The 18,537-nt window shown below is 29.0% G+C and overlaps 1 protein-coding gene across 1 annotated transcript in view; it reads right to left on the bottom strand.

Moving 5' to 3' along the window:
- Nucleotides 1-17,829: 17,829 nt before the first annotated feature.
- Nucleotides 17,830-18,537, bottom strand: part of LOC100210999 (adhesive plaque matrix protein 2) — a 48,614-nt gene continuing 47,906 nt past the window's right edge. The window contains exon 19 of the mRNA XM_065795616.1: nucleotides 17,830-18,481. Within this exon, the coding sequence (XP_065651688.1) occupies nucleotides 18,396-18,481 (86 nt within the window). The 3' untranslated portion in view covers nucleotides 17,830-18,395. The remainder of the gene's footprint in view (nucleotides 18,482-18,537) is intronic.

The raw sequence follows: 18,537 nt of genomic DNA, 5'->3' as shown, positions 1-18,537 counted from the left end.
TATATATATATATATATATATATATATAAATATATACACTGTCCTCCAAAACATTAGCAACCAAATAAAAAAATACCTTTTTTATACTTTGAATACTAACTACAGCAATTATATTTTTGTAATTACGCTTTAAATACAAAAAATCTTATATATATTACATTACTAATATTACTATTATATATTACTAAAATTACATAAAAAATATAAAAAAAGATTTGTACATAATAAGACTACTTGAAAATGAATAAACTTGTTTTTTTGTTTTTATTGGTATTTTAACGCAAAAATGTGGTCCTCCAAAACATTAGCAACTTTTTATAATTACACACAAAAACTCACGGAAAATCAGCAGCACAAGAGAACCAATGAGAACCAACTAATTGTTAATTTTTGTCCAGAGATAAATATGGAGTGTTGCAATTATTACAATATTAATTTAAGATTGCGTATATATGCTGTTTTGGATTATAATGGCAGGAAACAAGTATAGTTTAGCTTTTCGAGAACGTATTGTAAAAGATTACAAGAAAGGAGTCAAACAAAAGGAAATCGCAACGAAATACTCCATTAACAAGTCAATTGTATGTCGAATAATCAAACGATTTAATAAAGGTATTCCTTTAGAAACAGAACTTAAGGGCGGAAGACCACTCAAAACATGTCGTTTCACCGATCGAAAAATTATTCGTCATGTTAAAAAAAATCCTTTTGACAGCGCTAATGATGCTTTTAAAAAGCTGAAACTTTCCGTGTCTCAAAATACAGTTAGTAGACGGTTACAACTTTCAGGACTTTTAAGCATTAGAGCAGCAAAAAAACCTTTCATTTCTCAGAAGAATAGAAAAGCAAGAATTGAGTTGATTGGAATAGAGTACTCTGGAGCGAAGAATCTAAGTACAATTTGAAAGGTCCTGATGGAGATTTAAAGGTATGTAGACTCAAAGGTAAACGCTTAGATTCTAAATACACAAGAGGAACAATCAAGCATGGTAGTTAAAAAAGTGCAATGGTTTGGGGTTGTTTTTCTGGTTTTAGTGGAGTTGGACCTATTTAACAAATAAATGGCATTATGGATTAGTATGTTTATCGTGATATTCTCAAGGAAAAAGTGGTTTCTCATACTGATAATAATATGCCTCTTTTATGGACATTTCAACAAGATAACAACCCCGAACACACCTCTAAACTCGTTAAAGAATGGTTTGAAACAAATCAAATTAAAGTAACGAAATGTCCAGCTCAATCACCTGATCTCAACCCGATTGAAAATTTATGGTACTAAGTTGAACTCTCCCTAAAACACAAAGAACTCTTCAAAAACGCCGATGAGCTATATAAAGCTATTGAAACCACGTGGAATGAGATTACACAAGAAAAAATTAATAAACTCGTAGAGTCTATGCCGAGAAGATGTTCCTAAAAAAGTTGCTAATGTTTTGGAGGATCACGTTTATGCATTAAAATACCAATACAAACAAAAATTCACGTTCATTTTTTTTCAACTAGTCTTATTATGTTAAAATATTTTTTCTTATATGTAACATTAACCATTTTTTTCATTTAAAGCGTAATTAAAAAAACAAAATTGCTGTAATAAGTAATCAAGGTAGAAAATTTATTTTATTTTATTTGATTGCTAATGTTTTGGAGGACAGTGTATATATATATATATATATATATATATATATATATATATATATATATATATATATATATATATATATATATATATATATATATATATAATTTTTTTCTTTTCTGTTTAACATGGTATAAATATTATTTTTACAATGCACGTTTAAATACATATAGAATAGAAGAGAATACATAAATAAATACTGAAAATTACTTTAATTAAAATGAAGTTAAAGCAGAGAAGGCTCAAAGAAGATACGGAAAACATTACATTACCACAATCTTTTTATAGAGCTTCTTTAAAAAGACTTAAATACTATATCGTAATAGTATAAAGGTACCCTTTAAATAGTCAAAACAATTAAATTAAAAAAAAAAAAGTCAAAAGAAGAAAAATTAACCGTTAAAATAGTCAAACAAATACTAAAAATATAAGTTTTTCTTATAATCACATTATGAAAATTTCTTTTTTTGATTTAAACTTAAATGAACTTAAGGACTTCACCATCATTTATATTCCTTTTGACAGTCATTCCATAACTTGGGTCCTCTATAAGATATACTATTTTCTGAGAATTTATTACATTTCTGAGACAATTTATTATTGTTGTTTACATTTGATCTTAGATTATAATTTTCATTTAGATTTTTTTCAAACTTGTTGTGATATTTTCTTGATATTTTCTTTTTCATCTTATAAAGTTAGTTTATATCTCTATTTGATTGTTTTTAGAATTAGCTTTGATTTTTCCAAAGAACTTAATTAAATAAAAAGAAACTAAATTTGTAAATAATACTTTTAATTCTCCTTTTTTTATCAATTACATTTTGACACAAGTTATCAATACGTATTCTTGGATCTTCCGTAAAAGTTGATTTTATAATCACGAAACCTCGAATATCAACACGTACGAACAATTTAAGTTCGAATTCAAATTATTTAATTTCCGGGGATAACCAGACTGTGGAATTTTTACACATGGAAAGAGAAAGTCTATATTAAATGAAACAATTGAGTTTTTTTGCAACCTCATGCGGCCCTTTTTTTTCCCGTCACTTTGTTTTTAATCAAAGAAATATATTTTCTAACAATTTAGAACTTTTTTAGGTCTAAACAAACTTAAACAAAATATATGTTACTTCAATTTTTTTTTTTCTTTTTAATAATAATTCACAAACTAAATATCATTTCCAGATCAGGACAGAAAAAAAGTTTTTATTGTATAGCACTTCAAACTTGTTGTTAATAAACAGTATTGGTTGTTAATAAACAGTATCGGTTGTTAATAAACAGTATCGGTTGTTAATAAACAGTATCGGTTGTTAATAAACAGTATCGGTTGTTAATAAACAGTATCGGTTGTTAATAAACAGTATCGGTTGTTAATAAACAGTATCGGTTGTTAATAAACAGTATCGGTTGTTAATAAACAGTATCGGTTGTTAATAAACAGTATCGGTTGTTAATAAACAGTATCGGTGCAATTTTAAGATAAATATTTTGCTTCACTTTTTTCTTTATCTTCAAACAGCTATAACAACAAAATGGTTTGATGAATTTCAAAAAATTTTTCTGCTCTGACCTACATATGTTCTACACAATATAAATTTAATACTTAAAATTAAAAAAAAAAGTCCATAAAATGAATTATTTCATGCTCTGGGCACACTCTACACTAGTTGGAGTAGCGGCGGAAACTGTTGTTTTAACGTCTCCCTATATGTTTTCAATAGGGTTTTGGTAAATTGACTGATCAGACCACTCCATAAACTCAACCCCATTGAAATGAAACCACTCCTTTGCCTTTTTAGAAGACCCTTTTAAGCGGAATATCTTTATTAGCATAAAGCAGCATGACATTATTGAGGATGTAACCTTATATATGTTATTCCATGATACCATTAATTTTATAAATAGGGCCGACGCTATTATATGAGAAGCAGCCCCATACCAGGACATACGTTGTGCCACACTTTAATGGGTCAATTCAGTTGTTTGTTTGCGAACTGCAAACGTTTAGCGGTATGCTTTTTTTTGTCAACAGGTGGACTGTGGGCATATAAACTGTTCTCTCTTAAGCGTCTACAAATAGTTCTGTCACTAACTTGTAATTCAAGATTATCTTTGACTTTTTGGCCGGTGAAAATGGTTTGCTTTTAACATATCTTACAATTCTTTGGTCTTATGTGGTTGTCTTACGTTTTCCACCTCGTTTTTTAACTTTTGTTTTATCTTTGCTAAACATTTGAGAATATTTTTTATATATGAGTAAGATTTACCCTCTCTACGATGCTTCAAAATAATATTGCGTTTTGCTGGTGTACAATGACGTCCTCGGCCCACTTTGAAAGGTTTAAAAAACACTTTTACCGTTGAGCATACACAAATAAATAAAGATTATATTATAGTTAGAGTAATAATTAGTTTTCCTTTCTCGTGTGTGACCATTTTATTGTAGTTTTCCTTTGAAAACTACAAAAATCCTTTTAAATTTTATAAACATTAAAATTAATATCACCACTGTAATTTTAATTTAAAATATCAGAGATTTCAATATTTCTCAATTACATTAATTTTGATAGATGTATTGAATTCTGATTGGTATGATGTATCGAGTTCGCTCATATATCAATAAACAAAGTCTCAAACTAATATATTTTGGACTAATTCATTGCTTCATCAGCTATGCAAACATAACATGGGCGAGTACGCAACCATCAAAACTTAAAAAAATTTATAGTCTACAAAAACATGCTAGCAGAATCATTTACTCCAAAAATAAGCGTGAACACGCCAAACCTATAATGAAAGATATGAAAATGATGGATGTTTATGAAATAAATATCTATCAGCATTTAATTTTTATGTATCGATTCAATTATAATCTCTCTCCTGCAAACTTTAATAACAAGTTTGAAATAAGCATAAATGAAAACTATTATTTAAGAGCAAATATTAGTAACTCATATAAACTGCCTCAAAACTTGAATAAATATGCTGAATATGGTATTGCATATCGAGGACCAAATATATAGAATAGTTATCAAAAAGGATTCAAATGTTTCTAATAAAAAAGGAAATTTTTAAAATTTGAGAATCAATTGTGCTTAAAGGGATCACCAAGTAATTTTAATTATTTTAGTATTTATTTTATTTGATCTTTTTTTGATTTACTGATTAGCGCAGCAGTTTTATGCCCATTAGGGTTTTTAATTTAATATCTATATTCTATTAAAATTGTATAATGGGGCTCTATGAAAAGATTGCTATGACGTATTGTCATTTTCATCTTCTTTGAGCCCCTGTCTGTTTAACTCTTTATTTTATAAAGATCATTGTAAAAAAGAACAGTTTTTATTTTTTATTGTATATACAAAAACGGTGCATGTTCACAAGATTTTACTGTCTTCTTTGTATCTACGGCAAGATTTTTTTTTTTATGGTATATATATGTTGATTATAGAATATAAAAATTATAGACAGGAAATATCAATTAAATGTATCATGTTTTTGTTTGTGCAAATGCTTCCGTTTTTAAGCTCAAGAGAGACGAAAAGTTGGAAAAAAGGTTCAATTACACTTTTGTGGGCACGTTGACAAGTATAAACATGGTTGTCAAATCGATCAGTTGATAAGCCAGTTCTGCAACTGAAAATATGTCCGTTTATACGTAATCTTAAATTATTAGTTTTACCAGTATATGTTTGTTTTTTGCATGTTAAACATTTTAGGTAATAAATTACATTTTTGCTGTTGCATGTGATGTGACTTTTCACTTTTCAAATGGTACCGTTAGATGTTTTAAACTTATCTACTTCTTGAAGGTATAGTTTGCAAATTTTGCACCGAATATCTTTGCATTTGAATATGTCAATTTTCTTGCTAGTTACTTCAATATTTAAAGAAGTAAGTCTTCTAAGTAAGTTCGGAGGTTATTTAAAAGGTAATATCGGGTGATTATTAGAAAAAACATTTTTAATTCTTTCATTATAAGATACTTTGAGCAAAAGGTTAGCTTCTGTTATAAAAAGTTGGCAATTGAAATTACTATTGATGTTGTCACTAAAGGAAATATTTCTTTAGATTCCTTTTGTGGTGCCGGTCCTTGTAGTTTTGCATTATGGAATGCTTTTTCTATAATTTCATCAGGGTATTCGCAATCTTTTAACCATGACTTTAGTTCTATTAGGCGCAATTTTTCGATTTCATAATTTGATGTAAAAACAATTATTCTTTTAGCTAAATTATAAAGAATATTCTTTTTAATGTAAAATGGATGATGACTGTTATAGTTTAAATAGTCATGGGTGTTAGTTTCTTTATAGTAAATGTCTGTTTGAATTTTATTATAGTTTTCAAGAATGATTGCAATGTCTAAAAAGTTAATTACACTGTACCTACAGTGTAATTAACTTTTTAATTAAATTGCGCCTAATAGAACTAAAGTCATGGTTAAAAGATTGCGAATACCCTGATGAAATTATAGAAAAAGCATTCCATAATGCAAAACTACAAGGACCGGCACCACAAAAGGAATCTAAAGAAATATTTCCTTTAGTGACAACATTCAATAGTAATTTCAATTGCCAACTTTTTATCATTTTTTATAAATTCCATCCTAAATATATATATATATATATATATATATATATATATATATATATATATATATATATAATATATATATAAAGTGGAGAAAATAGAATTAGCCTCACCATGTACTGCTCCAAAATTTTGTAAATCTCTAAGCAAATTTGTGCGGTGCACCTTTTATATCCACACTTATATAAATATTGTTACAAACAACAACTTTTTAGATTATAATGTAGCATAATTAAATTGCGGTACATTTGATAAAACCATAAAATGTATAGTACTTAATATTTGCGGTAGCAAATAGAATTAGCCTCATCAATAATTATTTTCAGTTTACTTGTATTTTTGATCTGGTGATACGCATTTATGACTCAGTTTTCTATTATTATTTGAAAGTTAAACAAAGACTGTGAAATCATGGCTCATAAAGTTTTTAACATTTGGTTTTTGATACCTGAATTTGAAATGGGAAGTGGTAAGCGTTTAACGAATGAAGTATTAGCAGTAATCAAAGCATGTAAAGATACAGACTTATCTAATCGGGAAATTACAAAGAAAATTAAAATATCTACAAAAGTGGTTTATAATTACTTCAAGATTGGCGTTAATTATGGAGCTTATAAGGAAAGTGGTGGCAAAAGTAAAATTGATAATCGTACTAAACGAGTTATTGTACGTCGTGCTGCTGCTCAGCACATGACTATATCTCAAATTCGTGTTGATTTACAATTACCTGTAACTGTTCAAGGTGTGAGACAAATCTTACATGAAGATCCAAACACAGTTCGGAAAAGCGTAAACCAAAACTTATTGTTCGTCATAAAGAAGTTAGATTACAATTTGCAAAAGAACACATGTCTTCGCAGGAAGAGTGCCATCAAGTTCTCTTTAGTGATGAAAAAAAGTTCAATCTAGATGGTCCTGATGGCTATCAATATTACTGGTACGATCTTCGAAAAGAAATAGAAACTCGAACGAGTCGTAACTTTGGTGGTGGAACTGTTATGGTTTGGGGGGCTTTTTCCTTTGCTGGAAAACAACAACTGGCATGGATTTCAACAAAAATGAATTCACAGAACTACATTGACTTATTAGAAATTAGTTTGCTTGAACATGGTGAAGAATTGATGGATGAAAGTTTTACTTTTTAACAAAATAATGCTGCTATCCATAACTCAAAGCTTACAAAAGCTTGGTTTAGAGAGAAAAATATTCACGTAATGGATTGGCCTGCATGCAGTCCAGGTCTTAACCCAATTGAAAATCTATGGGTAATACTTTCTAGAAAGGTTTATGAAAATGGTAAGCAATATGAATCTGCATTGGAGCAGAAAACTCGTATCAGAGAAGCTTGGAATGAAACATCTATAGAAACTTTCCAAAATCTTGAGACTAATATGTCAAGTCGTATATTTGAAGTCATTAAAAGTTCAGGAAGCAATACTAAATATTATTAAAGCGTAAAACAAAATATTTTTTGTATTTTCTTGTATATTACGTAAATGAGGCTAATTCTATTTTCTCCACAAATTGAATACTTTTAATTTTTTTTCCACTTGTAATTAATTAAACATACCAATTTATAAACTTTTTAATTGTACTAGAAGATAATAAGAAATAGGGTAGATTAAATAATTGTTTCATTGCCATTTTTGTTCAATTAGAACAAAAAATAAAGGTGAGGCTAATTATATTTTCTCCGCTGTATATGGTAAACTTTTGCTGTTTTCCCTTTAGACTTTCGCTAACAGGGCCGACGACACGGGTTTCTAAAAAAAATTTCTAAAAAAAAAACGGTCTTTTTAGTTTGTTTGTTGTTTTTTTTGCTTTTTTTTAGTTGAGGCAAACAAAATACAATCTTTTGATTGTGAATAATAGACGAATTTTTGTGTGAAATGAAGAAATAGCAGAGTTATTAATAAAGAATATCGAAAAATTAAAACCTAAAAACTATCGGTTAAGCAAAACACAAAAATAAATTAACACGAGCATGAGCAGGTCTGTCATATTTGCATTTTTTCATTTTGGTGCCACCCCTCTGTGTCAGGTCGTGATGATGTTATCCGGTGCGATCCGCACCCTCTTGTGACGCTACTGTATAAATACATGTTCAAACTTCATGCTTTCTCCCTGTACCATACACCCTCTTGATATAATTTTTTTTACTATGCCAAGTAAAAACACTTCAAATTTATACTCTAAAACACTTCAAATTTATACTCGTTTTAAATATTTTAGCGATTTAAAGACTGGTGTGTAACCTGCTCCTTTGAAAGCATTTTTTAATTTTAGGCTTATTTTTGGAACCCATGGTAAAAATTATATACACTATATATTATATACAATATTTTTAGATCACACCACAATACTTTAAGATGACAGAAAAATATTGAGTTGTAGTTTGTTTTGTTTTTTATTTGTTTTTATAATTTAAATTTTTTAGTAATATTTATTATCTTTTCCAGGCTTGGTTTTATTTTCTACAAAAACATCAATTAGAAATAAAAACTCTTTTTCTGTATTATTTTCAGTGAATACGGGTGGAATGCATAAAGCGAACTTGAGTCAAGTTCGACTTGAACTTTACATTGTAACCAATAGCGGCAGAGTATTTTTTTAGGGCAAAACCCATACTCTGCCGCTATTGGTTACAATGTAAAGTTCAAGTCGAACTTGACTCAAGTTCGCTTCTTGCACTCCACCCTACATGTCCAATGAAAAAATTGTCTAAAAATATTGTTCGCACTTTTGGATCATGACATGATCCAAAAGTGTGAACAATACCTTTAAACAATATCTTCAAATTATTGTTAATAATCTCAGTGGGTACGGGACGTTTAAAAGACGTTTAAAAGATGCTTTTTTACGCCCCATTCCAATCTGGGACAATTGTGTCGAGAAAAAAACTGCAGAAGATGAACTTTTAAACCAATTGCAAGAAAGTATCATTTCGGGATGGCTAAATTCCAAAAAATACTGTCCGGCGAATCTCCAACATTATTAGGATTTTAAAGATGAAATAGTTAAAATTGAGGGACTCTTATTATATCAAAGTAGAATAATAATCCCACTTAGTGCGCGAAAAAAAATTCTTTCCAAATTGCATGAAAGTCGCTTGTGAATGGAGAAATGCAAACGCCGTGCACGTCAGAGTGTTTTTTGGCCAGGTTTAAATAACCAAGTTGAACAGTTAATTCGAAAGTGTGAGGCATGTATAAAGTATCTCCTATAAAAACTATTTAATTATTGTCGATTATTATAGCTTGTGGACTGAGGTGCTTCTGCTTTCAAGTACTAGATCAGCAAATGTTATACAAGCATGCAAAGAATCTTTTTCTAGAAATGGTATCCCTGAGGAGTTACTGTCAGATAATGGTACACAATATAGTTTAAAAGTGTTTCGTCAATTCTCTCAACAGTGGCAATTTAAGCGCATAACAAATAGTCCACACTATGCACAATCGAATGGTTTAGCAGAGGCAATTAAAAAATTAATAAAGAAATGTTATATGTTGAATGAGAACATTTATAAAGGTATCTTAATTTTACGTAATACTCCGATAAAACGTGATTTATCTCCAGCGGAACTATTACAAGGGCGTCAACTGAGAGATAATTTACCCTGGTTTCAAACTCGAATTAAGGAACAGTCAAAATTTGCAAAAGAAATAGTCAAAGAGAGAGACTTTAATTTAAAAAATACTATGATAAAAATGTTGGTGCTTTTAAACCATACGTCTGTAGACAAGGTCAAACTGTTGCAATTCAAAACAAAGTAACTCGCGAATGGAGTCTAAGAGGTAAAATAATGAAATGTGTTGCCCATAGATCATATGAAGTAAAATTAAACCACAATAGACATATCCTTCGTCGAAATCAGATTCAACTTAAAAGAAAAGTTTATGCTATATCTCCTCTAAGCCAGACTCGGGATAACGTGGCTATAATGCACAGAGGACATGCTACTCTTTCGTTTAAAGAATGCAATAGTGGTACAATGTCATTGGAATTAGAGAGCGAGAATAATAAAATAATTAAAAAAAACAATTTAGTTGAAAATACAAAAGAAGATCAAAGAATTCGATTATCAAGTCGTCGACAAAAAATAAAGAATAAAATACTTCTCGATTATGAAGATTTATGAATTAACTTGATTTCTTGATATTTATATATATATAGTTTGTTTATTAGGGCTATGTGTCATATTATTATCCATGTATATATACGGCCCTATCTTATATATCGGTGCCGGTTTCAAGGTAGAATATATTATGAACACAATAGTAGGGTTCAGAGAGAGTTTATTGGCTTTAAACCATTCAATAAGGTTATCAAGTTCATGATTCATAGTGATAAAGATTGTCTTAATGTTTGAGTGAGTATAAAAAACTTGAGTGTCATCAGCAAAAAGATTGAAGTTTAGTATACTAGATGATAAGTAAATATCATTGATATAAATAATAAACAATAAAGGCCCTAGAAAAGATCCCTATGGAACTCCGCAGTTAATGTTTTCTAATTTAGTGTAGGTTTTGTCATAAGAAACACATTGTTTGCGATTTTTAAGAAGGAATAAAACCATTTAAAATTATTATTTTTGACTCCATGACTTTTAAGTTTGTTAAGAAGAATATCATAATGGTCCACAGTATCAAAGGCCTTTGAGAAGTCAATAATCACTCCAAGAGTATATTGGTTGTTTTTAAACTCATTTAATATTTCTTTAACTAATTTAGTTACTGCATGTTCTGTCGAGTACTCTTTTTTAAATCCGTACTGATTATTAAAACTTCGTGAGTTGTGAGATAGTTGTAAAGCATTTTTTAATTCATTATTCGCTCTAGAATTTTAGAAAAACATGGGAGTATTGAAATAGGTCTGTATTTAGATAACTTTGAGATATTACCATCTTTAAATATTGGAACCATTCTAGCTAGTTTCAAAAGATCAGGAAAAACTCCAAATGAAAGATTAAAAATAGTAAGTAAGGGGTATTCAATAATATTAAAAACTTTTTTAACAACCCTAGTGCTAATACCATCAAGACCTGCGCTTTTGTTTGGTTTTATCATATTAAAAGCAAACCGAAGTTCATCAGGCAATACCTCAAGCTCATCCATTAGGATGTTTGATTTGTCTATGAATCTCAATAATTTTAATACAATGGTTCAAGATTGGGCTTCTTTTTTAAAACTTACTTGATGCGCCCTTTCAATTTCAACTCTTTTAACTCCTAATTTTACGCATTATAAATTTTGAACTTTTTGAAACTTAGTTTCATCCCAGGTTTCATTTGCATTTTCAGGAACTTATCCTTAAGTTATTTTTCCACAAACTGTCTTTAGAGATTCTGCATCTTTTGTTTAAAATATTAATAATATTTGGGGTTTTAATTTCTTTAGCAGCTTTCACTTTTTGGTCTATCAAATGTTCATGAAAATTTAAATTTTCTAGTATGATATATGAAAGAAACAATTTAATAATATCAAAAACTTTCCCAAATACACCATATGAAACAAGCTTATGGAGAAGACCACAATGCCAAAATTTTTCAAGAGCCCTAGTATGTCAAGAGCAATAGCTCTAGCCTCTCCGCCTCCATCTAATGCGCGATAAAATCTTTCAGTCTTAGCAATTAGCATGTTAGCCGTAGAACGAAAGAATTGAAAACCGTATTGATTGTTTGACAGTGAGTTATTTGACTTAAGATGGGATGTGAGAAATTTGTTGATCAAAGACCTTGCTAATAACAAAAAAAAAAGACTGATCCGACGATAATTGGAGAGGTCAGTATGTTCAACGGAGTTTTTGAAAACTGGTACAACAGATGTCATTTTCAAGCAGGCAAGAAAACAAGACTCAGTCAAGCATTTATTAAATAGTTTAAAGAAAATTAAAGAGAGTCCAAGAGAACGATTTTGTAAAACTATGACAGGAATGTTGTCTGGACTACGAGCTGTAAAAGAGTTTAATTGAGGTATGACTTTAGCAACATAAGCTGGAGTGATATGAATGTCTAACAATGGGTTAACCTGTTTAATTGAAATGGACTAATCTTTTTACCTTTCCCTTACCCTTTGGAGAGGTAATAAGATCAGTCCCATGAATGAAAGATGGAATATTAAATTTGCCTTTGTTAACGATGCTGTTGAAGATTTTCCAAAAGTTTCTAGAACCTAACTTCTGAGATAAGATACGAGATTTAGTAAATAATGAATAAATATGCGAATAATTGAACATAGCATCAGACAGCACCTTTTTACATCGATTTCTTGAAATAAAAAATAGCCGTTTGTTTTCTAGAAAGTTCTTCTAAAAAAGATTTAAAAAAAAAAAATGATTACAATTAGAAATAGCCGCTGCACAAGCATGTGAAAACCATGAATTAGAATGAGGCTTGACTAGGAATTGACGAGAAGGAATAAAAGCTTCCATTTCTGCCATAAATCCAGAAGGTTACGTTGGAGGTGTATTTATCTGCGTAGAGAGAAAAGACATCAACCCAAGGATCGCCATGAAGAAAATCACAAAAAAATTCCAGTCAGCTTTAGCGTAGTGCGATGATAGGGTGTGTCCGAAACGAAAGTACGAGATAAAAGATTTAAAAAGATCGTTGTATGATTAGAAAGGGGAAAAAAAGAAACTGAACACAAGTTAGAAACTGAACACAAGCTAGGATCAGAGACCAGACATAAATCAACTCGAGAAGTTAAATGATTAGGGTTGTCAGTAAAACGAGTCATAAAATTAATTATCTGAGTAAGAGATTGAGAAATGTAGAAGTTATAGGCTTTAATGCCAGCAGGATCAGTGGCGTTAGAGTCAAGCCAATTTGTGTGATGAGCATTAAAGCTACCAGTAACAACAATTTTGGCAGAGGGGTAAAAAAAAAGAGCATAGCCAATTAGATCAGAAATTACATCTAAAATATTTTTTATAGCCTTTGCCTGGAAAAGCACAGCCGATAAGGCTGCAAGGCATGGGGGCAGGTAGTACTGGGTTACATGGTACCAGTAGCAGGGTGTTTGTGATGATCCTAAACCTGAACTGACCTGTAATAATAAAAAAGAGCTTCTTCCTGCAAACAATACCTTAAAACTTTAGGCATGATATTTTGGAAGTGCATTATAAAAAATATTACATCTAACAAATACAAGAGATTAAGGTGAGCGTAAGTTTATGGTTGGAGTAACTAGTTAGTTAATGAGCTCACAATGCATCAAAACAGATTTAAACATTTAAACAGAACATTTAAACATTTAAACAGAACACAAACACAAAGTAACTTACGGGTAAGTAAACACCATGCCAGAGGTTCTGACAGAACACAAACATACATATAAACACAAACATACATATAAACATAAACATACATATAAACACAAACATACATATAAACACAAACATACATATAAACATAAAGAGATAGAAAAAACATACATAAAGCAACTTACGGGTGAATGAACACCGCGCCAGAGGTTCAGACAGAATACAAACAAACGGATAGCAACTAACGGATGAGTCAACATCACGCCAGAGGTTTAGACAAAACGCAAAACATACATTTGCAGGTGAGTTAAAACAGTAACTAAGGCACCTCCAACTATATAAAAGACACACACAAAAAATAAATTAAAAAATATTAATTTATATATATTTATAGGCGTGACCAATATTAAATAGTACTGATGACAGAAAACAAACTCCTTCTATTCTTTGCTTAGAAAGCGAATCCCACAAGGTAGCAGGACATGGAACAGGTTGCAATGGGTTACATGTTACCAGTAGCAGGATGATCATGAAGACCATAATAAAAATAAAAATAAAAAAAAATTTTACCAACTTGACAATTCCAATTTTTCAGAGAAAAGAAAATAATTGCTTTGTTCTTTCTTCTTTACTCAAACATTGACCAACTAATAATAATGGTTGAGTTTTTCTTTCTTAAACATTCTCATTGACTAAACATAAGCAGCCGTGGCGCAGTGGTTAGAGTTCTGGCTAAGAACGCAGAAGAACGCAGAAGTCTGAGGTTTAACACCGCCTCTAGCCCCACAAATGACATTGGTACGGAAGGAGGCGTAAAGTTCTAATTAATTGCTCTTCCGCGGTGCTATGCGATGAGACCGTAAGGACTTCTGCGAGCACCTAAATGACTACATAAAAAAAATATGGGCTTCGGTATACTAGATTTCAAATATCTCTTTTAAAAATAATTTAGAAGGTTTTGAATTAAATAAATTATTCAGAATTATTACATTTTCTATAGCTTTTTTTACTAATTTTTTTTCTTTCTTTGTTTTATGATTTTGTTGATATTTATTAATCAGCCCTAAATACTTATTTATATTGCATTATTTTTAATAAAACTTAACGCAATTTTTTGAGATTAATAACTTTCACGGTAATCTCACTTTTGTCTTATTTTATTTTTTTTAATTATTCCGCTGGAAGATTGTTAGCAAAAATTTATTTTATTGCTGATGTTTTGTTTGAACTGTTTTATTTATCACATATTAGTTAAGTAAATTTTTAAAAAAGTTTGAAAACAGCAATGTTTTTCTTCAGGATTTTCTACTATTGTTTTTTCTTTTTTGTAATTTTTAACAAACGGCAAAATGAATTAGGAAAAAAAAAAAAAAAAGAAAAAAAAAGAAATCGTTACATATCTTCTTCTATTTTCTAATTTAATTATGCCGTTTTGATCATGTTCGGAGTTATCCCGCGTTCGCCATTACCCTACTCTCCCCCACTACTCTCCCCATGTTCTTTATTGAGATTACTTTTAAAATGCTTAAGCATTTTTAAAATTCCTAAAACATCCTATCTTAACTTAACTCCTTCAGTTTTTTTTTTGTTATACTAAAATTTTAAAGCAGATGATTAAGTTATTGTTTAAATATCTAAATATGGTTCGAATTTATGCGCTTGAACGAACATGGTACGAACATCCTAATAGGAACAAACTTCGAACCGAGATTAAATAGTTCGTTATAATCTATGGATAGAATAGTATTAGCTAGATTAGATGTTACTTCTTTAACTTTTTAAATTGATTTGTAATAGTTCTTTTTATCGTTTTCTTTATTCAGCATTTTTTCATTTTGTAACCTTTTAGATTTTAATTTTAATTTTTCCCCTGACTTTACAGTCATTGTTTCGCAAGATTTATTAGTACCATTTATTATGGTTTGCATAATCGTACAAACCATAACAAACGTTACAATTTTTTACAAAGTTTATCATCACATGAAAATATAACATTTTTTTTCTCATTGTACTTAATACTAATATATTAGTTATTTATATATACTGTTAATTGAAATTTGTCATGACGTTAGCGTCGGACATCTTAAGCGCAACAATTTCGGTGAGACGTTATGTAAAAACGTTAAGCAAAAAGATGAAAATATTTTTGTAAAAATATTCTTTGATCAATTATTTGGCTCCTGCAAAAATAATAACTTTCGCTATTAATAAAGTATAAAACAGAAAAAAAAAGACTTTTTTTTCTGTTAATAATAAAAATAATAGTTACATACTATTAGACTTAACATTATTTTATAACCTTGAGTGATTACTGAGTTGTTTGCAAATGTCATATTTAAAAATAGTTATATACAATCAATACCTCTAAAAAGTACTCTACATAAAAAATGGGGTTTGTTTTATAACCAAGAAGAATATCTAAATACAGTGAAACCAATAAAACTATCTGAACTGAACTTCGATAATTAGGATAAAACAACTCTCTCTCGCTTAAAATAAAAAAACTAAATTTAAAACAAAAAACTAAAGATATCACATAAATGATTTCAGTTTGGATTGCCGACTAAGGTCATTCAAATTACTTTTTGCCCACTCAATTTGCTATTCGCAGTATTTGCGATAAGTTGCGTTTGATAAACGCGAAACTTGCGCATTTTTTTTAAATCTAATTGATAAGATGCTCCAAGAAAACCTTGCCTATATATATATATATATATATATATATATATATATATATATATATATATATATATATATATATATATATATATATATATATATAGGCTAGGTTTCCTTGGAGCATCTTATTAATTAAATTTTAAAAAATGCGCAAGTTTCGCGTTTATTAAACGCAACTTATCTCAAATACTGCGAATAGCAAATTGAGTGGGCAAATATTACAATGTAATATTTGCCCACTCAATTACAATATATTACAATACAGTATTATTGTATTCTAATGTGTAATTGTATTTAATTTTTACAACTACAATAGTCCTAACCCTATATATATATATATATATATATATATATACATACATATACATATATATATATATATACACATATATATTATTCATATAAATATATATATATATAATATATATAAATATTATAATATATATATATATATATATATATATATATATATATATATATATATTTATATGCAACAAATGATTTATAAAAAAAAATAGTAAAAGAAGCTTACAAAGCCGCACGCATTAATTAACTTTCACAGCGCTTTGAACTTTGCGTTTCGATAAAATCTTGCAGTTCGATTATAAAAACTTTGCTTTCGATGATAAAGATTTTCAATGTAATAAATATGGTTCGTTAATATAAATAGATATAGTTTAGTGTCTCCGGAAAATTATAACTAATTTCAGACGTCATACGTTACTCAAATAATTTGCGACGCATTTTGACTAATTCTGGTACATTATAACGTATATATTATATGAACGCTTTTTCGAAATGAACGTTTTATGCTACCCAAAAAATAAAAGAATCTGAAAAAGTATTTGTTTACAATATGAGTTAATTTAGGTTTATCACAAATAAATAAATTAAAAATTAAACAACAAATAAATAAATGAACTAATATCAGACTCGGAAAAAATTATATTCATGTATATATATATATATATATATATATATATATATATATATATGCATACATATATACGATTGTAATTATATTGTAAATATGAATGTTTGTGTGTATCGTTTGATGCAGTTTAATGTGTTGATTTTTAATTTGTTTATATGTTTGAAACATTAGGCTCAATATAAAAAAAAAATTTTCAATGCCTTTATTACGAAAAAATCGTTACCTAAAAAATCTTTTGTGTAAAGATAAGTTTTTTTCTTATAAAAAAATTAATGCTAGTAGTTAGAGTTTTGGGTTTCATATTGGTTTCATATTGGTAAGCGTTTTCATAAAAAAACAACCTCTTCGCTGTTGCGGCCCCCCTCTGGAGTCTTGGTGAAGAGAATTTTTGATTATATTACAAAACTTCACTTGTATTTGTTTATATTGTTGTATTTTAGCTTGTAAGTTTTATAAAATATCAACGAAATGTCTTAGAATGTCATAAAGATCAGAAGAAGAAAAAAATGATTCTCTTTTTTTTACCTTTAATGTTTAGGCAATTTTAAGCTGAAAAATATTAGTTTTATCATGAATATGTCGTTACAAGTTTTGTTAATTTTTCTACTTATCTTAAAATGGCTCAATGAAAGTCTCAAAATACTCATACTTTTATCACCGAAACGTCAAAATTCTAAATTATAATTACCAGAGGAGTTACAATTTAGAATTCACATTCGAGTACGCCTTACGTAGACGATATAATATAATTTAATTCGTAATACAATTTCGTACGTGTATATATACAATACAGTTATAAACATATAAAGCTATAAAAAAATACATCCGTTGTTTTCTTAATAATATTACAGCTCTTTACGGAAAAATATTGGACAAGACAAACTTGACTTAAGAGATTTCTAAGTTGTTTGCAAAAGTCATATTTAAAAAATAGTTATATACAATCAATACCTCTAAAAAGTACTCTAAATAAAAAATAAGATTTGTTATATAACCAATAAGAATATCTAAACACCTCTAAACCAATATAACTTACTGAACTGAATTTCAATAATTAAGGTAAAGTAACTCTCTCTATTTATATATATATGTGTGTGAACGCATCAAGCTGTGCAAGCTTTAATGAGCAACGCATTAAAAAAGACATAACAAACTTTAACTCAGTTGCGGCCTCTTTTTTCTAAGACATCTTTCTCTTGAATAATATCCATCAAACGAACCGTGATATGATATGTATATATTTTAGCTTGCACAAAACAATAGAAAAGCATTTATTTTTATTTAAATATATACGCATGTTCCGGTGGTCGGAGAACACATCTGGTTAGTTCCACATATGCCGCATGAAGATGGGTGATTCGGAGCAGCTACAATTCATACAAAAGAAGATATAGAAATCCCCTGTTACAGACGAAGTAATTAT

Source organism: Hydra vulgaris, chromosome 04, assembly GCF_038396675.1.
Source record: "Hydra vulgaris chromosome 04, alternate assembly HydraT2T_AEP".
Classification (NCBI taxonomy): Eukaryota; Metazoa; Cnidaria; class Hydrozoa; order Anthoathecata; family Hydridae; genus Hydra; species Hydra vulgaris.
Note: the sequence above shows the minus strand (reverse complement) of the source record. Positions and strands in the feature narration are given on the sequence as shown.